The following is a 25,003-nucleotide window of genomic DNA, read 5'->3' as shown; positions in this document are numbered from 1 at the left end:
GATGGTGTGGGCAGTCTGAGACTGATCTGATACCATTTACATTTCTAAAGAGACCTGCCTCAAGTTAATGTATCCAATCAAGTTGAAGCATATCAGACAGGAGGGATCCAAGATGGGCGGATTCTAAGATGGGAGGAGTCGCTGAATTGCAGCCTAGTATATCAGAACTTGAAACAAATCTAGTTTTAAAACTCTGAAGGTATAAACTCCCAACCACCTTGTTATTGCAACAGCCATGGATTGTAATGGTGAGTTTCTGAAATTAGGATGCAAATTTAGTGTAGTCACCTTTCATAACCTATAACTGAAGAGCATCAATTTAAAGTGTCTGTTATTTATGGTCATGTCACCTGACTAAATATTAGGGTTTTGGGTTTTTTTTTGATAAAATATTAAAACTGTTACTGTCAGGTGTGGCTTAAATCTAGTAACAAGTCCTTTATTACACATAAGAATGCTGCCTAACAGTAATATTCTATTTTTGTCAGCGAATGATTTGCATTGTTAACATAATTTGAAAACCTTATTAGTAAGACTGTGTTTTAAATCAAAATATGCATGCTTGTCTCTTGTGTGCACATTATCTAAGTCTCTAAATGGTGAACCTGAAAAAAGTAGAAACCAATACAGTTCTAATGTCAACAGAGTAAAACAGAGCTGAAGAATTGTCTGTATATAGTAAAATCAAAATCATGGTCACACCTCTGAGCTGAACTTTGCTTTCTACAGGTAAACTAGCGTTGCGCTTGGTCCTGCTGGGGAAGACTGGCGTGGGCAAAAGTGCCACAGGAAACACCATTCTGGGTGAGAATCTGTTCACGTCTGAGGCTAAAGCCACTTCTGTTACAGCTACTTGCACTACAAGGTCAAGACCCATTAATGGACAAAGTATTACAGTCATTGACACCCCGGGCTTGTACGACACAAATATGTCTAATGATGTTATTATAAAGGAGACAGTGAAAGGAGTCAAACTGGCAGCTCCTGGTCCCCATGCTTTTCTTCTCGTGATTGATACGAGGCGCTTCACTAAAGAGGAGAAAGACACTGTCAGTAACTTTCAAGAGTTCTTTGGCGATGGTGTGCACAAGCACATGATTGTGCTGTTCACTCGTGGAGATGATCTTGAGTTTGACAATAAGAGTATTGACACCTACATCCAAGAGGCTGGACCTGACCTCCAACAGCTGATATCTGCATGTGGGGGGAGGTATCATGTGTTCAACAACCGAAACAGAGATCAGTCCCAGGTGCAAAATTTACTGAAGAAGATTGACAAAATGCTAACTGCAAGCAATCAAAGTTATTACAACTATGAATTGTTTACACTGGCAATGGAGAACAAGCAATTGGAGGCTAAAATAAGGGAACAGCAGAGAAAAAGTGAAAGTAGATGTAATATACTGTAGTGCAAAATGTGAGGTAAAATTAATGATAATCACTTCCTGGAAGAAAATAGCAAAGAGATAAGAAATATGATTACATGATTATGTGTTAATTCCTGCGTTTATTTGACTTTGTTAGATATGTATTCTTGATTCTGTAGGCTATTCAGTGGGCAAACCAATCTCAAATCTCAGGGGATTTAGTTATTCTAACCAGGAACAATACTGAGAACATGGCATTTCAAAATAATCATGGATCCATAAATACATTTGCTTTATGAATTGTATTTAAAATGGCCTTTCAAATTTGTCAATCATTGAATAAAATCAAAGAATTTCTTGTATCACCTTTTCAAGTCTAACTCCCAAGTAATTCAGTCATTTTCTGTTCTGTGTTCTGATAAAGCAGCTCAAATATTTTAAGGTCTCAGTGTTGTTTTTACACAATTTTACTCTTTTTGTGGTTTTTTAAATTCTTTCTAATGTTGGATTATAATTGATTATAATCCTTGTGTTGTTTACTGAATTATGTTTAATTGCTCATTGCAAAGGGCCTTCTAGAGGTGTTAGAATTCAGGATGTGTAAGCCTAGCTCATCTGGAACATTTACATGATTATTTCATGATTCATATATATCATTCTTATTCATATATATCGTTCTTATTCATATATAACATTCTTTTTGAAATATATATTTTTTTACCATATATCATTTTGTCATTATTCATACATATCATTCTTATATCATTCTTTTTATCTTATTTGAGCACAAGGGGGATTGTTGGATTATTCCTTTTATAAGCTTTGTTTCTGTGTGTATTGTATTTCATTCTTCAGTACTATTTCCACTGCTGGATGACATTGACTTATTGATGCACTGTGTATTTGATGCCAGATAACAGTGAACAAACCTCTGGTTCTTCTCTCTAGAAGTAGGAGATGGCAGACCGCTTTCATTTTTGTAACATCACTTCTATCTACAATTCCCACCAAAACCGAACATTTGCCTTCCTGGTTAATTCAGTGAACTTGTTATTGATATCATTCCAAAAATCCAACACTGTCTTGCCTGAAAATATGCAGCATTCTGTCATGCTGGTTGTTCCCACTCTCTGTCAAGACACATACTTACATAAATACAGCTGAACCCATAATTCTTCATGAAACCAGAATTACCATTGCCTAGAATTCCTAAGTTGCGTTCTGATATCATGTTGTAAAAAGCACTACATAAATACAGTATACTTTACAAACAGTTACCACAGCAATTGAAGAACTCAATGGAACAAAAATATGCCAACAGTTATGTATATTTGGTACATCCTCAGTGTGGCTTATTTGAAATGGGCTACTGTAGGAAATTGTACACCTTGCCATTAGAATAAATGGAGATGTTTAACATAACTAGCAAGTGTATCATGATAATCTAATTAACTTCCTGAAGATTAACATAATTGCACTGTAAACACGCATCAAGAATTAGATTTAAATCAGGCCCTTCTTTTTTGTCACTCACATTTGTTGCCTGAGTGCCCTCATTCCTGGGTTTTCGTACCTGGACATGCGTAATAATTTGTTCTCTTTTTCTGCCGTAGTACGCCCACCCCTGATGCTATGATGTTACTGAGCGCCAACCTGTCTCGGCTGCCATGACCCCTCACACCACCACACCCAATACCCCCTACTGTAGCCCAACAGACCACCACACCCAATACCCCCTACTGTAGCCCAACAGACCACCACACCCAATACCCCCTACTGTAGCCCAACACACCACCACACCCAATACCCCCTACTGTAGCCCCTCACACCACCACACCCAATACCCCCTACTGTAGCCCAACACACCACCACACCCAATACCCCCTACTGTAGCCCAACACACCACTACACCCAATACCCCCTACTGTAGCCCAACACACCACCACACCCAATACCCCCTACTGTAGCCCAACACACCACCACACCCAATACCCCCTACTGTAGCCCAACACACCACCACACCCAATACCCCCTACTGTAGCCCCTCACACCACCACACCCAATACCCCCTACTGTAGCCCAACACACCACCACACCCAATACCCCCTACTGTAGCCCAACACACCACCACACCCAATACCCCCTACTGTAGCCCCTCACACCACCACACCCAATACCCCCTACTGTAGCCCAACACACCACCACACCCAATACCCCCTACCGTAGCCCAACACACCACCACACCCAATACCCCCTACCGTAGCCCAACACACCACCACACCCAATACCCCCTACCGTAGCCCAACACACCACCACACCCAATACCCCCTACCGTAGCCCAACAGACCACCACACCCAATACCTCCTACCGTAGCCCAACACACCATCACACCCAATACCCCCTACTGTAGCCCAACACACCACCACACCCAATACCCCCTACTGTAGCCCAACAGACCACCACACCCAATACCCCCTACTGTAGCCCAACACACCACCAAACCCAATACCCCCTACTGTAGCCCAACACACCACCACACCCAATACCCCCTACTGTAGCCCAACACACCACCACACCCAATACCCCCTACTGTAGCCCAACACACCACCACACCCAATACCCCCTACTGTAGCCCAACACACCACCACACCCAATACCCCCTACTGTAGCCCAACACACCACCACACCCAATACCCCCTACTGTAGCCCAACACACCACCACACCCAATACCCCCTACTGTAGCCCAACACACCACCACACCCAATACCCCCTACTGTAGCCCCTCACACCACCACACCCAATACCCCCTACTGTAGCCCAACACACCACCACACCCAATACCCCCTACTGTAGCCCAACACACCACCATCCCAGACGACTAGTTTCCTGTTGTCCAAGACAGATGTTCTCGTGAAAGATGAGTTTTGGACTCTCACACAGTCGAAACCAGACCAGGACCTCTAGGAAACAGGAAAAGACATTCAATGCTTATTTCTTTATATTTATTACTTCTCTCTCATCAGTGGTGACTTTATTGTCCCTGCTCGTTGTTAAATTATCATGCCCTGTGTATATATTATTTTGTTAAATAAAGCATTAAAAACAAACAATCGCAGGTCTGTTCTTAAAAGCTCTACCAGTTCAGGTAGCGCCAGCTCCATCATGCGCATCGGTCAACTCAGTGACAGTACTGTGCACAAATATAAGCTTTGTTCCCTGCTTTTCCTCCACAGTGCTGCCATGGTTTTCTAGTCTTGATACTGTGGCATTACAGAGCAAGAAAACGTTCTGAAACAGTCATGCTCAACATATTGTTTTTCATCTTAATAATCATTCCTCATAAATACCTTATTCAAATTGGTGATGTTATTGGTGTGCGCTTGGGTTTTTATATTTTTTATACATCTTACTGTGACAGAATGGTTCCAGCCCGCTAGCCTTACCCCACCCAGACTCAGGTCCCACTCACCCTGTCTCATATTCCAGTCGCCCATATAATATCCCAGTTTCCCACCTCCTACTCGGGAAGTATTGTATCCCCTATGTGCATAGTGAGCTTTTCTCTGTTCCTCCTGATTCCCTGGCTTTTGACCTCTGCTTTCTCCTCAGACTATTCCTCGTTCCTAGCCCCTTGGATTATTCACACCTACGGACATGCAGTGGGAATGCTACCACAGCACTCCTCGTTCAGACTTCCCCTTCATTGACGAGAGCTGCTCAGATCCGCCACAGACCCATTCCTATCAGTGTCAATAAACTCGTGCTATTGGCTCCTCACTTACCTGTATCTCGGAGTTCGTTATACTTCCATTATTTTTGTCTACTTTTCCCTAATTGCTTGACACAGAGGTTCTAACAGCTAAGGAAAGCATTGCCTTAAATTTGAATAGTCAAAATGTCTTTCAAATTAGTATTTCTATGGTTATTTCATGTTACCATCAAGGGTGTTTCATTCTGAGAGATATTTTGCCCTGTTGGACTGGTACCCCATTTACTACAATTATCAATAATAATAATCCCTAATATAATAATTAATAGTAATAATTCACTTAGTTTCTACACAGATTTTTAAATATACATGCCATTCTAGCCAATGTCTGATATGGTACCAACTAATATTGGAAATTTTTAAAACTGGCTGTGACAGCATGCTAGCATTTAAACCACAACTGGCTTCTGCATAGCAGGTACTTGCTCCAAGGGGTGGGGCTGGGGCAATTGCAGAACATATATTTCATAGACTGAACATTCAAGTCAGCTGCAGACACATTGAGAGTGATATCTAAACAATCTAGTAAATCTCAACCCATCAAATAAATTGGAAATGATTTTGAAAACAAAAACCTATGTTGTAAGGTCTTATTATACAATTTGATAGCCAATGGAGAACTGTATTGTTCAATGACTGCAAATCTGAAACTCCAGCTTTGAGAATGGTATCTATAGACATTTAGACATTAGGTAAACAAGAATGCATAATAATGGAGCATGTTGCTCTAGTATCAACCAAAAATGACAACTTCTTTCCCATGACAACCAGCTCAATACACAGATTTGAAAGTAAAGCAAAGTTTAAGACATGCCTTACCTATTGTCCCACCTTATCCTATTCATGATCATTTCTTGGGTTATTAACTGTGAATGAAGGCTGCTGATGTGATGTGCAGTACCCGTGTGAGATCCGGACAATTTCTCACCCAGTGATGTAACTGAGCAAAGTTGCAACATTCCGCATTATTGTTCGTCAATGTGGCCACGCCCTCCCTGTGTCTCACACCTGCTCCTCATTGTATCAATAGTATAAGTGTATAAATGTCTGTCGTTTATGTGTCTGTGTTGTCGGTGTTTGAACTCAATAGCCTGCGTCTGTTTCTCTTTGCTTGGGGAGCGGTGAGCAGCGAAATACCGTAAAACTGCCCACATAGGCGCATTCCGATTAAAGCGCGGATGACTTGACCGTGAAACGCTAAAGCTCGGATAGCTTGTTCAGCAGGCAGGTGTCATCAGTCCCTGAGAATGTTTTACACGATTTAAATGTTTTACACGATTTTAACTTCCTTTTACTCCTTTTGTATCATCATACCTGAACAATAAACCATTCTCGGCTCACTCCAACAATCACCATATTCAGGCGAACCCGAGCTCACTTCTCAGCAGGGAGGCGAGGTAATGCTAGCAATTTGCTACTATAAGCTCTGAGTCTTTATTAGTGAACAATGTCATTTCTCATTTGGTTTCTATATTCCATCAACACTGCTATTAAACCCAACACAGTAAGGCCTCACATTCTACCTCCTTTACACTTCTGGATGAGTCACATTTAGCGGCTAGCTGTCTGGCTAATTAGCTGCCTAGCCTAGCCTAGCCTACCTCCGAAGGCCAAACGCTACTACAGCCAGGCTTCTAGCTAATTTAAAGTGGCAAACAGCGACCATTGTTTGTGTTTATTATTTACTTTACTGCTCTAAAGAAAGAAATCCAAGTTGTACTGAAATTTAAACACTGTCGTCGCTGAACCGTCTAATTTTCCATTGCATTGCATTCTGTGAGAACAGTGTCCATACTGAACTACTGAGCAGTTCTAAGTGTGCAACTTAAATTTGAGTAAACGCAGAAATCTAACAGTTTATCTACATCTACTATGTACTCAAACACTAGTTAGTGTTAGTAAATAGTGTGCAATTGGTACACACAAAGACCAAACTGGAACCACGGTGGAGAGAGTAGACAGTAGACATCTCGCAGGACCTGTCCTGGTCCTTCCACACCAACTCCCTGGCAAAGAAGGCTCGTCAGCGTCTTTACCACCTCAGACGCCTAAGAGACTTCAAACTGCTCTCCATGGTACTGCGGAACTTCTACACCTGCACTATTGAGAGCATCCTCACGGGGAACATCACAGTCTGGTTTGGGAACAGCACCAAGCAGGACAGACAAGCACTCCAGAGGGTGGTGCGTTCAGCAGAGCACATCACTCATGCGGAACTTCCTGACCTGCAGACCATCTACTACAAGCGGTGCCAGACCAAAGCCAGGAGGACTGTGAAGGACCCCACCCATCACAACAAGCGCTTTTGCTCCCTGAAGACCAATAGAGAGAGACTGAAGAGGAGCTTCTTCCCTCAGGCCATTCGGGCCCTGAATCAGGGAAACTGTGGGGACCACCACCACCATGTGACTGTAAATCTGTAAACTGGAATTGTACATTGTGTACATACACATACATCCATATATATACATATACATATTATACATATATTGTACACACATTGTTTTTATATATATATATATTTCCTTATGCACCCCTGTTTCTTTCCTCAGTTTGGACAGACCACTCACAACCATTTCACTGTGAGTTATACTGTGTATGAGGATCTATGTGACAAATAAACCAAACTTGAAACAAACTAAGAGCATTAAACACAGGTTTTTAATTACATAGGGTAATAAGGACTAACAATGAACAGGTGATACAAGTGAGAAAGTGAAAACACAAGACCATGGGGATGCTAAAAGGGGCCAACCATGACAATCTTCATGTGATCTGACCACTAATTACTTGCCTTCTTATGTTCTGCTGTCTTTACTTGTAGAAATCACATCTTGAGGAATATATTTCTCCACTGAATACCAATCTTGTGGTATGCTTTGGAAGCCTACATGACCAATATTTTTATTCTGCATACTTGAAGCACTTATAAAACCATTATAAAACCTTCAAAGTAATTACAATTGTCAGAGGTGCTTAATCAGTAGAATTCTGTTATTAATATTAACTGATAAGACTGATTTTATAAAAACTTAGGTGGCAATGAAGCTGCTTTCATCTCCTAGTGTTTCATACTAGTGTGGACAGAGAGGCAATATAGTAGATATGCTAAATATAAGAAATACAGAGGCATTTAGTAAATAGCCATAGTAAAATGTAATAGATGTCAAAGTGAGGACTAACGTCTCTGGAAGACCGTTACCGCCATCTAGCGATGGATTAAAATAACTGCAGCGTCTAATACTACAACATAGTGATGGTTATGTAGTCGTAATGTTTAAAGGAGCAGTAAGTCATTTCACCAAAAAGTAGCACACGATATTTATGATTATTTATTATTTTTGCCTTTTTATATAAAGTGCTGCACACATAAGATGTTAAATCAAATTGATTTGTAGGCCCCAAATTTACCAGTTTATTAATCACATTGATTTGTAGTCCACAAATTAACAAGTCTAAATCGCTTATTAAAAGATAACTGTGAAAACAGTTAGCAAAAATAATATATTAAGAAATTGTATGTATATGTGTAAAAGCATTATTCCACTTTTACTGTTACATAATGATGATACATATACACAGGCAATTAAATGTAATGAGGTCCTTCAAAATAAAAGTCCCACGTCATGACCACTGGTTGTTTTCACAACTGAACGAATGTATCTGTGCCCATGTGGTATAATAGGGGCTCTGTGCAAGTGCACAGAGCGTGAGAGATCATAATGGTAGTAATCTAGATACTGAGTGCACCACTTCATGAAGACGAGATGAAAATGATCTACTTATCTGTTCTAATTACCATTAGAATTTACTGTTACTGCAGTTAACGTGGCCAAATAAGACGAAATTCATGTTTGAGTTTGAAAATAACAGCAAAATGATTTAGTATCCTTAACCCTAAAATGAGTTAATATAATAACTTTTTTTCTAGTGTAATAAACTTGATCATAAAGGTTTTCCTTTACTTTTTATAGTATCATACATGACTTTGTTCATGACATGATAGGAATGACCCAAGGCCTGCAATACATTAACTTCTCAAGGTCAAAGATGTGACCTCTGCTTTAATATCATAAAGATTTGAACCAACTCCAAAGATTTGAACCAACCATTAGCTTACTTATAGTTTTAGATAAAATGTTTGCATGAAAACATTTTTTTCACACAAATAATTGTTTGTGTGAGACAATTTTTCTCATAATGTTAAATATACAAAACATAGTCTGCTATAAACATGAAGTGGACTTTATCCCGCCTTTCTGTTCAGAACTGAAGGTGTCAAGAATATTGAAGGACACTGACAATGTGTAGGGGAATGTACACCTCTAAAACAATGTACAGATGTGGCCAAAAGTTTTGAGACTGATACAAATTTTGGTTTTCACAAAGTTTACTGCCTCAGTTTTTTATATCCTTTTGTCAGATGTTTATAAGGTAGAGTGAAGTACAATTATAAGCATTTCATAAGTTTTTTTTAACTATTTATTGACAAGCACATCCAGTTTAAGCAAAGACTTAATATTTACAATGTTGTCCCTTCTTTTTTAAGACTTCTGCAGTTCACCTCGGCATGCTGGATATCGTCTGGGCAAAATCTTGACTGATGGCAACCCATTCTTGCCTAATCAGTGCTTGGAGCTGATCACAGTTTCTGGTTTTCTTTTGTTTGTCCACCCTCTTTTTGAGGACTGACCACAGGTTCTTAATGGGATTGAGATCTGGGAAGTTTCCTGGCTATGGAAACAAAATTTCAATGTCTTGTCCACCGAGCCACTTAGATATCACATGCCTTGTGACATGGCGCTCCGTCATGCTGTCAGGGAAGGCCGATCCCTCAGCAGGAGGAACACGCCCACTCGCTGGGAGGACCACAGCACACACCCACCCCCCTCCCAATCATCGGCCTACTAACCATGTGCACCTGTCCCTTGTTTCTCCCGTCAACTATTTCAACCCGCAGGTCAGCAGGGACGGCACTGCACGTTAACGGATTACCTGTTGGGGAAGTGACCAGGAATACCACGACTAGCACCTACCTTTGTTTCATTTATGTTGCTATACCATAGTGCCTTTAGTTATGGAAAATAAAGAGCACCTTCTAGCAACCACGCCTCTTGCTCCCTCTGTGCCGCCAGCGTCATAGAATGCCCTCAGGCAGCGTGGTGAGCAGAACTGGCTGGGCTAACCTGCTAGCTGTTCAAATGGAAGCACTAGAACAGCAAAGGCAGGAGACTTGAGAAATCCGCTCCATGGTTCAGCACCTCGGTCAATGCATGAATAATATCACCGCGAGCACCGAGAACCGACCGACAACTGCCACCACCAGACCAATCCCAGAATGGGTAAGGTGTCTTATTGCCACCCCTGAGATCTTTGCGGGAGATACAGAGAGCTGCAAGGGTTTCGTGGTACACTGCGAACTGTACCTTGGGTACCAGCGCCTCCTACCTGATCATGCCAAAGTGGCGTTCGTGATTTCCCGACTGACAGGGAGAGCTCATGCCTCGGGAGCAGCTTTGGTGGTGAACTCCTCCCCGCTCCTGAACGACTACCCCGAGTTCATAGGAGAACTCAAAGACATATTCCATCACCCTCGACAGGGGAGGGTGGCCATGCTAAATGAATTAGTGCACCTAGCTATTACCTATGACCGTTTGTTGCAAGTGGTTTTCACCGAGGCTCGTCGGGTCAAGAGATCAGGGTGACAACGGAGACCTCGGAAGAACACTTGCAACTGGGTGGGGCCAGGGTGCATCGCCAGTGCGGAGAGCAAAAAAGGGGGAAAGATCCGGTGAGTTCCTCTCCAGCCCTTTCAATGTTTTTAGTCAGATCAAAGTGTCGCACCAGGGTCACTTTGTTTTCTCAGCAGCATTGGTGGACTCTGGGGCAGCAGGGAACATAATGGATGGGGACTTTGTGGAGAGGTTAAGGATAAAGGCAACTCCTCTGCCCTCTCCCTTGAGTATAACGGTGCTGGCCAGAGGCCCGGTGGGCTCGGGCTTTGTTACACGTCACTCCCTGTGTCCAATTGGAAACAAACAGGGATCACATAGAGCAAACCTCCTTTTACCTAATCCCGTCTCTCTCTCACCCTGTCACATTAGGCCTCCCATGGCTACGCAAAGGCAACCCTCACTTGCAGTGGTCCAAGAATCATCACCACGTGGGAGTCCTCTTGTGGTACGCATCTTCAGTCCACCATGATCGAGAGCTCGGAAGATGACAGGGACCTCACCATTTCCCAGGAGTACCACGACCTGGCTAAGTGTTCAGTCCGGAGAGGGCTACACAGCTCCCCCCCACCCATCGGGAGTGGGACGACGCCATAAACCTCAAAGAGGGAACCATACCTTCTAGAAGCAGGACCTGCCCTCTTTCCCAGGAGGAAACTAGGGCCATGGAACAGTACATCAGGGAAGCCATGGCACAGGGGTACATGCATCCCTCCACGTCTCTAGCATCGGTAGGAGTATTCTTCGTCAAGAAAAAGGACAGAGGGTTGAGGCCGTGTGTGGGCTACCGGGGACTTAACGAGATACTGGTTAAGTACCCATATCCTCTCCCCCTGGTCCCTGAGGCACTTGAGTAGTTGAGGGAGGCCTGGTATTTCACTCGACTAGACCTGCACAGTGCCTACAACCTCATTAGGATCAGGGACAGGGACGAATGGAAGACCGGCTTTAGCACAGATTTTGGTCACAATGAGTACCTGGTCCTGCTGTGTGGTTTAGCTACAGCCCCCTCAATATTCCAGGCGTATATTAATGAGGTCTTTAGGGAGTTCCTGGATAGGTCGGTCATTCCATATATCAACGACATCCTGATCTATTCCACCTCCTTCAACCAACATGTGTGTGACATTCACATGGTTCCACGTACCCTTTTGATGAAACGGCTTTAGTGCAAATTAGAAAATTGTGACTTTCATTGCAGAAAAGTAAACTTTTTGGATACATCATAAGGGAGGGTAGCGTGAGCATGCAACCCAGTAAGGGGGAGGCTGTGACAGGCTAGCCGAGACCCCGAACGCGCCGGGAGTTGCAGCGCTTCTTGGGGTTTGCCAACTTCTACAGGCACTTCATAAAATCTTTCAGCACCCTAGCCAGGCCCCTCACTGACTTGCTTAGGGGAAAACCTAAACAGCTAGGGTGGGGAGAGGCGGCAGAAAAAGCATTCGCAAACCTGAAGACCGCCTTCTTTACTGCTCCCGTACTGGGACAACCCGACCCCAAGAATCCCTTTATTGTGGAGGTAGACACTTCGGATGTGGGAGTAGGAGCTGTGCTGTCTCAAATAACAGGGGAGGAAGGTAAGCTGGAGTCCATTGCTTACTTTTCAAGAAAGCTGAGCCTGTCCGAGCGGAACTATGGTGTGGGGGAGAGAGAACTCCTGGCGATGAAACTCGCGTTTGAGGAGTGGCAGCATTGGCTGAAAGGAGCGAGACACCACTGACATCACCGACCATAAGAACCTAGAGTACCTCTGAAATGCAAAAAGGTTGAACTCTAGGCAGGCGAGGGGGTCTCTTTTCTTCTCCAGGTTTGCCTTTTGTGTAACTTACAGGCCAGGAGAGAAAAACGTGAGAGTGAACACACTCTACCGACAACATCATGCTGAGGCCCAGTCCTCCAGTCAGGAACCGGTGTTCCCTCCTTCGTGTTTCGTGGCCACCATCACCTGGGACATCAACCGCAGCACAGAGGCCATGAATCTGCATCCCCAATGTCCACCCGCTTGGACATCGCGGAGACCTTATCACCTGGGCGCACACCTCTGTGGGGACTCGACATCCGGGATTGACGTGCACCACGCAACTGTTGAGCGCAAGATACTGGTGGCCTGCCATGCACAGGGACGTTGTCAGGTACGTTTCATCATGTACCAACTGTGCCCGCAACAAGACTCCATGCATTCCTCCTGCCAGTAAGCTCCCCACTCCTCAGCAACCTTGGTCCCACATTTCGATAGATTTTGTCACAGACCTGCCTGCCTCTGATGGGAACACAACCATTTTGGTAATTGTGGATCGCTTTTCCAACATTACCATGAGTCTGATATCAGGTTACCATCACCAGGCCAAAGGCCAAGTGGAGAGGGTAAACCAAGAGGTAGGCAAATTCCTTTATCCAGAGACCTGAAGTGCATACCTCGCATAGGCCAAATACGCATAAAACTCTGTCATGCTGGAACAGGGCTAACACCTTTCGAATGTGCTTTAGGGTACCAGCTCCCCCTTTATCCCTGGAACCCACCGGCATCAGACCAGCCGTCTGTCAAACAATGGTGCAGACGCAGCGAACAAGTTTGGGGGGAGACCCACAGGAGACTGCGCTCCACCATCATGGCCTACAAAAGAAAGGCAGACCGAAAGCAGGGAGCGACCCCCCAGTTCGAGCCGGGACAGAAGGTGTGGCTTGCCACCAAGGATGCCCAGGTGGGCCCTTTGGGCAAACTGCGGGCCAAATATGAGGGTCTATAAACCATAACTAGTCGGGTGAATGAGGTGACCTACAGGTTGGGCCTGACAGGACACAGCCGGGCCTTCAAGGCCTTTCACGTGTCTGCCCTGAAGCCCGTGGTTGAAGGTCCCCTCACGGAGGAGGGGAGTTCCTCGGAAGCTCCACCCCCACCACTGGAGATCAGGGGTGAGCCAGCCTGTCGGGTGAGGGCCTTGCTGGACTCTCAAAGGAGGACCTCGGAGTTGCAGTGCCCTGAAGCCTTCTTCACTGCAATTGAACCTCTCTCTTTCAAGTTCTTGATGATTCGATAAATGACTGATTTAGGTGCTCTCTTATAAACAGCAATGTCCTTTTCTTTGAAGCCATTTCGATGCAATGCAATGATGACTGTACTTGTTTCCTTGGAAGTAACCATGATTAACAGAAGAAAACTTCAAGCACCACCACCCTTTTAAAGCAACCAGTCTGCTCTTCTAATCAGAAGAACTTTCTCCTGAGCTAACGAGAAGATCACTGAAATGATGTTAGCAGGCCATTTTGTGGCAGGGCTGAAATGCAGTGGCTGGAATTCAGTAATTTTGTGATTAAGTTAATGTTCATGGCAAGGAATGGCTTTGCAATTAATTGCAATTCACTCTTCACAATCTAGAGTTAATGCAAATTCCCACCATAAAAACTGAAACAGCAAACTTTGTGAAAACCCAAATTTGTGCTAGCCTCAACTTTTGGCCATGACTGTATACCTCTACAACAAAGTGTACCATTAAAAAAAACAAAGTATACCTCTAAAACAGTGTGCCTCTAAAACAAAACATACCTCTTTGTTACATGCCCCCGCTTGGTGGACTGTTACAGGGCTGTAAGAGTCCTAACAAGAGTGTGTGTGTGCGCTATTCACCAGTTTCTTGTATCTGAACACCAGAACTTGTAAATACACTTGACCTTTGCCATCAACCCGTTTGTCTGGTTTGCACTCCATTATTCATTATTACTGCTGTTACACTCAAACCCTGTTGTGGCCTCCCAGCCTAGACAGGGTCAGACAACCTCTAAAACAATGTCTAAGACCTACTGTCAGGAAATGGCTGTTTCGGGATATGAACACAAGAGTCATCCAAGAGTCATCGTAGAAAGTCCAGCCAAAAAGTCTTGAGTTGTCCCAACAGCAAACCTCAGATACCCTGTCAGCCTTCTGCAATGTCTCTCCTGCTGGCTTTGTAAAAATGGACCAGTGGTTTCAGATTTGGCCTTTTTTTAAATGTCCAGCCTAAAAAAAAATTCCCTTGTTTCTTCTCAATTTTTTTCATACATGAATTAACACTTGATGTTTCTTGTTAAATTATACCTGATGTAGACTGTTCTGTTTTGATTATTCAGTCCATACAATTTACTGTTTTGTTGCTTTGAAAGCTCTGGATTCCATTTTATCTGTTTATATTATTTCTTCAATTTTGCTATTCCTTTTTGTGTTATGGTTTAAGTCTAAACATTAACAGTGTGTGTGTGTGTGTGTGAGACAGAAAGAGAAAGAAAACACTGTGTGTGTGGTGTGTGTGTGTGTGTGTGTTTGCAGACAGACTATTTCCACATTCTACCACCAGCATGTGATTCACACGTACCTGCCTCTGCTGGCCCGTGTGGAGCTACTAGGAAGAACTCCATGCATGACATGCATGTAGGGTTGTGGTTTTGCCCACTTCCACTAGACAGGCCCTGCAGCTCACCTTAAAAGGAAGAATGAATTATATAATGTTCATAGAGTGGGGACACTCTTACACAGCCACACATTTCCTGAGAGTCTGTGTACAGAGTCTAAGGATGGAATAGAGGCTGCAGGCAGAAGCTGTTTATAACAACCTCTGGATGTCCTCTGAGAACCAGATGGATTCCAGCAGACAGAAATCTAAAAACAAAGCATATTCGCTTTTCTTTCTTGCTTTCCTTCTTTCCTGTTTTTCTTTTCCTTTGGCCGAAACAGTTAACATTTGGACATCTATTATTGCATTAGCAGTGGTACAGAGTTCAAGTGTTTTAGGAGAAGAGTTTCCTGGGCATGTAAAGGTCATTTTATCATGAATTGTGTGTCAGTGGCTTGTTGCTCAAGACCAAAGACTGAAAGTGAAGTTGCCAGGAAGCGATGGTGTCATGAATAAATCTGAAGTGTACAAAGAGGACCCATTTCAGCATATAGTTTGATACATTAATTTTATTATGTCTTAACCCCTTATATTTCTAGGCTAGTGACAGGTCCATACTCTAATTCCTTACTCTTGTTACTACGTTGGTTTCATATTAGTTTCAGTGTAGTTACCAGATAATCCAGTGTCGCTCATGAATAATATACCTAGAGATTTATAACTAAATATTAGGCATGTAGTTTAATACAAATCACATTTCATAACCACAGCAGTTCCTCTGTGTCCCTCCCCAGAGCTCACTTTATGGGATTATTATTATTATTATTAGTTACATTTATATAGTGTTTTTTCTCAAACTCAAGGACGCATTACCGACAGATATCAGCTTTTACAATCACTCACACAACGATGGCATCCGATTTGCACACAGTGAACTCTCGATCAGAAACCACAGCCCCTGGGGGACTGCACTGGGCACCAAACATCACTGGACACACACACACACACACACACACACACACACACACACACACAGAGCACCACCCATCACTGGGCACACACACACAGAGCACCACCCATCACTGGACACACACACACAGAGCACCACCCATCACTGGACACACACACACACACAGCACCACCCATCACTGGTACCCACACACACACAGAGCACCACCCATCACTGGACACACACACACACAGAGCACCACCCATCACTGGACACACACACACAGAGCACCACCCATCACTGGACACACACACACAGAGCACCAAGCATCACTGGACATACATGCACACAGAGCACCAACTATCACTGGACATACATACACAGACATATATGGACATATATCCTACAGAACTGCTAAGTTCATGTGTATTATGCACAATAATATTAATTAAAGTGCAACTTATTTATGCAGTTTCAAGTACAGTACAACACTGTACAGTACAACATTACCTGTTTTGAAAATAGATTCATATTTGTGATCTAAAACAATTATGGCATTAAGCAGCAGATGATACCTTAATATACCTATCTGTATTTTTTATTTTTTATTTTTGAATTGACTTGACATTCTGAGTCTTTTGCAGGTTCTGGGCATTGGGAAAGACTAAATAATCTTTATTCTGGGATTTGTGTGTGTTTTAGTTTTAAAAATACAGCACATAAAAAAGAAAATCGACAGTACTTGCACAGAGCCACTTGCACTGGTGTGTAAAATAGGGCCTATGAATAATGAAGACTACAATGCCGCGTGAACCAGTTCCAGTCAGTCACTTACAAAATCTGCAGTATGTTTACACCTTAATTTCAAAGTACGTCATACAGGTTTTAACGTTTTACCTGATTGGCAGGGTTTAGGGCTGTTTACATAGGCTATAAACACAAACAGCTGGGCCCAGTCACTCCATCATTCTAATCTGTCCAAGAACACCACCATTATAAACTGGTATTCTGTGGTTTCAGAGGTATTCAGAGCCACCCATGAAATAATGACCTTCAGTAGTTAGCATTCCCAGCTGCTGCTCTGTGTACCCTGACTGATGGCGTACCTCTCGCACACATCTTCATGTTCGTGATGATGGCTGTAGACACCCAGTCATCTTTTATACTTACTATCCATCTTCTCATTCTTGTGTTTCAAAATTTTATAGCAAGAACTGTCTTACTTCTCTAATGTCTCACTCCTCTAACAAGGCCTTCCATTTCTTTTAGTGCTTGATGAAATGAGGTTCAATGTTGAACAATAAATCGTTATCGCCGCGATGAACTTCCAAAAGAAGGGGCGTGTCTTCTTGCAGCGCCAACTGTAAATCATCTGTGCTGGCCAATGAGTGGCCGTTCAGCTTCACTATGACATCTCCCGTCACGAGCCCACTTCTGAACACAGTAGCCAGTGAAAATAAGTCAGTATCCATAAGGTGTTTTCTCATATCTTAATACATTAGCATTTTAAACTTCAATGCATAAATATCTCCTTTGATGTGTAAAATGCACTTTTCGTGGACATACTTTTGTGCAGGGGAGTTTGGAATGACCTCATGAACAAGAATTCCACTGTTGACATCAGGGAAGTCTGGGTTGTGCTGTTTGAGCTCTTTAATCAGGCTAAAGAAAAATGAAATAAAATAAGTATTTAATTAATAAAATTAATATATAACTCCCATGCAGGAGCAATAACAATAACTCAGGTTCTACAGTAAAATGTATTTAGTCCATATGGAATCCAAACATTCTGTGTCAACATAAGATTAAATTAAGCTTTCAGGACATTTCATGCAAAATCACCTCGAGGAGAAGTAGGCCTACAACACAGATATCGAAGCTAAATATGAGAAAGCAAAACCGAATATTGTTAAAATGTTTTGCATGAAAAGAAATCTGTAATTGTAACATGGAGCAAGTTGAGACAGAATGCAATTGTGAGCAAGTGTAATTATGGGTAATTCTATATTCATAGTGGTTGTAAAGGGTTGAAAAGGTACTTACACAAGCTACTAATACAAAACCAGAAAACATGGTATGAAGGCAAGGAGCTAACAACACATATAAAGAAACACAAAAGCAACACAAAGTAATGAAAGTGACTAAAAACTGATAGGACATTATTCTACTTTCAAGTAGAGATGGTTTGACCCACCTTATCTTGCAATTGCATATTCTTTAAAAAATCACTCAAGTTAACTTAAAATGGCTAAGACAGGAAATTCAGATTATACCAAATACCAAAAGAAGATCAACACACCAGACTAGAATATATTTATTTTACTCATACTATTTCAGTCCTCAAATGTGAAACTGATAGCAGCTTTAAATGATATACTAATTACATAGATCTGACATATAGATCATATATATACATATAGATCTGGGGTCTAGGTTTAAGTACTAAGACTTTAAAGCTTGCAAATGAATATTGAACTTACTCCTCTGTTAGGGTGATCATTTTGATTCCAATAAACCGTTTCATTGTGCTTTCCACATCTGAAAAAAAAAAAGTTATTTATAACATTGATTAATGTTATTATAAACCAGGCACTGATAATAATTGCACACGTGTAGGCCGTGTTTGTGCCCACCGAATCTAGCAGCAAAATGTAAGCGAGGTAAGACAGTTGACTTACAATACATTATACAGGAGCAGAGATGACCATCATAAACACTTCAGCTTCATTAGCAGGGTATAACTAAATGCCATGAGATGCAGTGTGACAAAGGTAGGCTTACACACATAACAGAAGCAAGATATCAGGACAGCTAATGTAGCAGTCGTGTGTGTGTGTGGTACTCTTATTTCTTTAGCTTCCATTTACCAATACAAGCAAGTGGTATTGTGCAACAACCTCTCATACTACCATTACCAAATTTATACGCATAGTGTTTAAGGTTTGTCTTATCATACATGATTTTCTGTAATACTTTTCTTAGTACTGACTACTAAAGATTAACTGAAGAAAATCAGCTGTACTGCTCGGTAACCTGTGAACCCTCGGTAACCTAATGCAAATCATTTCAACAAATGCTGTGCCATGCAGTGGTGTTCATGCCTTAAGACCTTTAACCCTCAATTACTCAAGCTGTACTCAGTCATAATTGTAAGTCGCTTTGGATAAAAGTGTCAGATAAATGCTGTAAATGAAATGTATTGTTGCCTAATTCATTCTTGACACAAAGATTTGCTTTCAACATCAACATGACTTGATACTCATAAATCCATCCTAACTACGTCATCTGCTGTGAACAAAGTTATAGTCTTCTCTGTCACAAGTCAATCTTAACTGTCATCTGCTGTAAACAAAGTTAATGACTTCTCTGTCATAAGTCCATCTTAAGTGCATTATCTGCTGTAAACAATGTTATAGTCTTCTATGAGATAAAACAGACAGTACAAACAGCATTTTCCTTATTTAATGATGTTTGCAGTTGTTAAGTAAATTCACTTGTGAGACCATGCTTCACCTACATGGCTCACTAATGGATTTCACCATGTTGCACACATCTCAACAAAAATTTGTTGACCAAAGTCTCCCGAGATGTGGACTATATTGTTGTATGTGTTTATAATTGCTATTTGTAACTAGCAGCTCCTAACACCCATGAAAATTAAGCCATGTCTTCAAACAGGAAGTGTGAAAAAAATTATGTTCTCACATGAGGACAGCAGGTATCTTTTTTACTTAATACTATACAACTGCACTTATGGGTTTGCCATCACGTGTGAAAGAGACATTGTGCCTGTGATTCATGTCCCGATGAGCAGCAGCAGGAGTGAGCTCTCTGGGCATCTGCTCAGTTCCTAATCAGTCAGTGTTCAGTTTTTAATAACATTTGAAATTGCTTCTATTCTGTTTGGATTTTTCTCCATTTTGCCAGTGGTGCTTATTTTGTGTGAAGGGACTCCCAGGTATATACGGAGTAAAAATCAAGGCTAAATTGAATAAAAACAGAAGTACATAGCAGTCCGAGCTCAGTCAGACAGTCAGAGTGTGTGTGGTGCGTCCTGACTAGTCTGTGTGAAATACATGGCAAGGACATATGAAATGGAAAATCTTTAAGGAAATGCATAATAAACATGTTCTTTATAACTGCGACAAATTTCATTTCTTTGCCTCACTGACTGACCTCAACATGACCTGGACATCACCAGGATATGACTGCTGGTATGGAGGTTGAACACACCCTCTGCAGCGCCGTCTTACCTTTATGCTGCTGGTCGTGAGATTCGTGTAAAAATCGGTGGATCCGGTCTGATGGAATGGCAAAGGAGATCCCAGCTGTCACTTTCAGTGTGTTTATACCTATCACCTCACCATCCTGATGCAAGAGAAGGTGAAACTCGTGGAGTGCCACTGCTGTCATGATAGAATTAAACGGATATCTGGCAGCTACTTACAAGGTTAACGAGAGGACCACCTGAGTTTCCGTACTATTCAGTGGTTTCGTGTGGAAAGAAAGAGAAAGAGAGAGAGTTAACACAGTTAAAATGAAAGAGAAAGCTTTTCATGAGGTGATAAGACTAAGATTGTCCCGACTGGAGTCTCACGTTAATGATGGCGTCGGTCTGGATGTAGTCCATGTCCGAGTCTTGAATGCCAAGTTCTTTGCCATCCCTCTGTGCCGTGCTCACGATGCCTGTGGTCACCGTGTTCTGCAGAGCGAACGGGCTGCCGATAGCAACCACAAACTCTCCGGGTCGGAGGTCAGCGGAGTGGCCCAGCAGCAGCACCGGCAGTTTCCTCTGGCAGGGAAGTGAGACAAGCAACCGGCCAATGAGAACATGGACGAAAAGATGGAGAGGTTTTAAAAATGAGACACTAGAGTGGGGAAAAGATTAAGAGGACTGGGTCATGAAGGGAAATGAGGCTGGTTTGTGTGGACAGAGACATACTGTCAGTGAGCGCTGTTAACACGCCACACACCGACACCCACTGCTTTGCTCATGTCCGGCCCCAGTGGGTCACTCGCCTACATCATCTAAGCCAACCAATCAGCTCCTTCCCTGGCTCTTGCACAGGGACCTGGCCAGAATGGCTGCGGTTGAGTGTGTAGGCCTTCACTTAATGAGCTCCATATGCAACAGGAAATAAAATTCATCATTCCAATCTCTTATGCCACGACATCACCCCAGTTCCCACACGTGCACATACACACGCACGCTGTATGTAGCTCAGCGTGAAGGAAGACAGCCGGCAACCATTAACATGCCTGGCTCTAAACGTGGCGAGGAGTGAGACATATGGTGGGGAGTGAGATAGCAAGCAGTTAATCGAGCATGTGACATGAGTTCACACTCAAGGTGCAAATGCACATCTTATAACAAGAAGTGCTGACAACAAAGGAGTAGTGCACAGCCCATGGAGATTATGGGTAATCCGTGAAAAGTGCATTAACACCTCTAAATTCCTTGAAGGGAATTCACTAACCTGTGCAAGGAAAATCTGGCATTAAAAAGCATGTCCTCACTGGGCAGTGGTGGCAGTTCAGGTGTTAATATGCAGGTTTAGTAGTTGTGATTAGAACATGGAAATCACTACAATGTACAGATCTCCATTCATCCAGGAGCAGAAATGGGGTCCCATGTCTTACATCCTGGAATTCATATAGGATTCTGAAACAACCAGGATACTTGTGTGATTCTACAGCTCTGGGCAGAGCGAGCACCGTCACAGGCGGCTCTGTGGCGTGGCGTGTGCCGCACCCACCTGTGGGGTCACCTTGATGGTGGCAATGTCAGACTTCTTGTCGATGTCCCGGATGGAGGCCTCATACGTTTGGCCATCATGCAGCTGCACACGCAGCTGCTGGCGGCCCGTTAGCGTGGAGCCGCTGGTCACCACGTGCGCGTTGGTCACGATCAGACCAGAATCCGTCATGATGAAACCTGATCCGCTGGACAGCGGCACGTGGCTTCCGAACAGCGGATGACTAGACACAAACATTGAAAAAATCAATGTTTCCATTTGAATATCAATTATATTATCCTATTATATTCTAACATTAATGTAAAGAAATGTATATTACTGTATATGTAAATGTAAATGTATATTACTATATTACTGTACTGTAAATGTATACTACTGCATCTTAATATAACAAACACGCGTTTGTTTATGTCTGTTACAGTGCCTTACTATTCAGTCATTTAGTGACACAACAGACTACACACATCTTGGAAACAGAGTGGCATTACAACGGTCTGCTGGTTTCCTTCAGACTTCTGCACTCTTCACACGGGAAGAACCGTTATAAATAACTCTGGATGAAATAGTTGCATCTTTGTTCATCCACTTAGGCTGACAGGGTCCATTAAAAGGCAGTGTTTCTCCAAACACCACCGCTCCCAGACCACATCGCCATGGAGACGCCATTCACCTGAGAAAGAGCTCGATGTGGACCACAGCCGGGGCGATCTTTTCCACCACGTCGGCGATAAAATTAAACTTGTACCTGAGGCTGTTGAGGTGTGTGGGACCTGTACTAGCAGAAAGAATTTCTCATGTTTCTAAAGCATGACATTCAGAAAGAGTCTCTGGGTTTTAGTTACACATACAACATAAATGTAAATGTATAAACAAGAGTTTCCAAAACTGGTCAGTTGGGTTGTATAATATTTTAATAAGGAAACCTTTTGCATAGACTCAGTTTATCAGTTAATAGTGCCCATTTGCTGGGGGGGGGGTCTTAAGTCGAGTTAATTACCACAGATGGTTCAACTTCTCAATAAACTTGAACTAAATGTTGCTTCACACACACACACGTTATTCACACTGCACTTGTAACATTTCATATATTTCAGCCCCTCAATTCTCAGTATCTATATAACAGCACCCTATAGATCTCCTTTAAAACTTGCATGCTTGTCCTCTTGCTGCGGCGTTTCCACGCGGCCCAGGAGGCTGTAGCCAGACGTTTCACTGTAGGAATGTGCAGTGTAATGTGTCTCGTATGTGACACACAAATTTGAAACTTCATGCTCAAGTGCTGCATCTGCATCCTTGAACAGTTTCATCTGCTGTTTCAGTCCCAGCTTTCAAGAATTAATGCCGGTATCATGCTCTGTCTACTCCACAATTATAAGTGCTTTCCAGTTGTTGTGGTGGAAACTGGAAGACCTTGTGAGAGCTCCTGTATGTTTTAGTCTCCAGTGGTCGGGTGCAGTACCCGTACAATGCATGGCCAACACATCCTGCGCATGCTAATCAGATCAAATACATCTGGGTATCCTCTCCTGCCATCATAGCACATGCATAGCAGAGTCTGATCCTTCTCCATTCTTCCATGTCTGTTAAACTAAATTGGGTTAAACTGCACCTCTAAGATGAAGCCACACACCCCTGTTATCTGGTGGTCACAGGGCCAGACCACAGAGGGTTCAACCACAAAGCTGCCTTTCTGCTTTGCTTCTCTCCCAGCAGGGCTGAATGCTCAGAATCTCTTCTCGCCTAAAGCTTCGGCAAGCGATTCTCAAGCTACGTATATGTTATCGAACCTCATTCTAGGGGACTTTATGTTCTAGATTATCTACATTACTTTTCACAGGTTCACGACAGTTCTGAAAAATTACAACTTTGCTTAGTTGCTTTTCAAATACAGGCACTCGTTGAGCACTAAAATAAATGAATGAATGAATTTGAACCGTATGTGTGCAAAGTGACAATGTCAATATGTGGAAAAGGGTTTATCACCGACCTACCTGTAGTGGCCCGTGCGCACGGACCCTTGTGCGCCTTGGTTATCGCCGCAAGCCCTCGCCGCAGCGCTTTACGATTCGCAGTCTCCAACTTGCACGGTGTTCCGTAGCTCTTGCCGTCGCTGCCGCACACCTTATAACGCAGCTTACACCGGCAAAGCCCCTTTGAGGACTTCTTCCCCTCGGAAAACTCACACTCCAGACCGTCGCCGCAACGGGGGTCGTCCGTGCGCACGCACGGCGCGCCCTCGCCCAGGGAGCAGGCAGGGCAGCAGCTGCAGCGGTCCGGGACGTAGCCGTTGGGACAGCGAGGCATCGGGCATCTACTCACGTCGCACCTGACGGAACATTTCGCCTTCGGTTCGGCTCCGGCGAAATTGTGAGCAAAAAGCACCGTTGCGGCGAAAAGAAAGCTGTGCATCGCGCGCTCCTTGTAGTACGAAATTAAATAATAACGCTACACGACTTAACTGTAAGGAGTAGAGAATAATAATAATTTAAAAATTATACAGAGCCCACAGTAATTTGAAAAGCGTTAAGGTCCACGTGAAGGAGCCCGAGCGAGATCGCCTTCAATTTGTGAAGCAAAGTTTTAACTAGTTGACTCATGAATGTTAAAACTGAATCATGTGTTCACATAAGAGTGGAAGGGACTATAATTAAAACCACATAGTGGCATTTATTCTAACTTGCAGTAGAATAAATTAAGGTGAATTACCTCTTCGCTCCTTTTCAAATGACCAGCAATAAAAAAAAGTGGAAAAAACTCACACTCTCTCTCTCTTTCACACACTCTTTCTTTCGCACGCACATGCGCACACACACACAATAATTATCTTTGTGGGGTATTTCCGTTCGCATTTACTTCTGCGATTTTAACTTTCAGTTTTCACTATGTTAGTTTTTTTCAAATAAAAGCTTTTTTCAGTAAAAAAAAAATAATAATTGTTTTTTCAGCCCAGACGCATGCACACACAGGTGAAAGAAGTGTGCCGTCTAGTGTAAATTATTCACTGCATCAATGAAGTCATTGAGCTCACAGAAAACACAACAACATTGAATGGATTGAAAGTGAA

At 42.9% G+C, this 25,003-nt stretch overlaps 2 protein-coding genes across 2 annotated transcripts; one reads left to right on the top strand and one right to left on the bottom strand.

Annotated features, from left to right (window-relative positions):
* Positions 1 to 235: 235 nt before the first annotated feature.
* Positions 236 to 1,767, top strand: LOC118242212 (GTPase IMAP family member 9). Its single transcript, XM_035531588.2, has 2 exons — positions 236 to 248; positions 730 to 1,767. Exons 1-2 carry the CDS (start codon positions 236 to 238, stop codon positions 1,407 to 1,409), a joined length of 693 nt encoding a protein of 230 aa, XP_035387481.2. The 3' UTR covers positions 1,410 to 1,767.
* A 13,624-nt stretch (positions 1,768 to 15,391) lies between these two features.
* htra3a (HtrA serine peptidase 3a) lies at positions 15,392 to 24,724 on the bottom strand. The gene is made up of 9 exons (XM_027027468.3): positions 23,931 to 24,724; positions 22,610 to 22,709; positions 21,940 to 22,162; positions 20,781 to 20,975; positions 20,631 to 20,663; positions 20,437 to 20,551; positions 18,664 to 18,721; positions 17,750 to 17,845; positions 15,392 to 17,617 (listed from the first exon to the last, which is right to left on the bottom strand). Exons 1-9 carry the CDS (start codon positions 24,346 to 24,348, stop codon positions 17,449 to 17,451), a joined length of 1,407 nt encoding a protein of 468 aa, XP_026883269.2. The 5' UTR covers positions 24,349 to 24,724; the 3' UTR covers positions 15,392 to 17,448.
* Positions 24,725 to 25,003: the final 279 nt, after the last annotated feature.

The sequence above is a fragment of the Electrophorus electricus genome, chromosome 12, assembly GCF_041902795.1.
Source record: "Electrophorus electricus isolate QZ-2024a chromosome 12, ASM4190279v1, whole genome shotgun sequence".
NCBI lineage: Eukaryota > Metazoa > Chordata > Actinopteri > Gymnotiformes > Gymnotidae > Electrophorus > Electrophorus electricus.
This window is presented reverse-complemented; position numbering and strand designations above follow the sequence as displayed.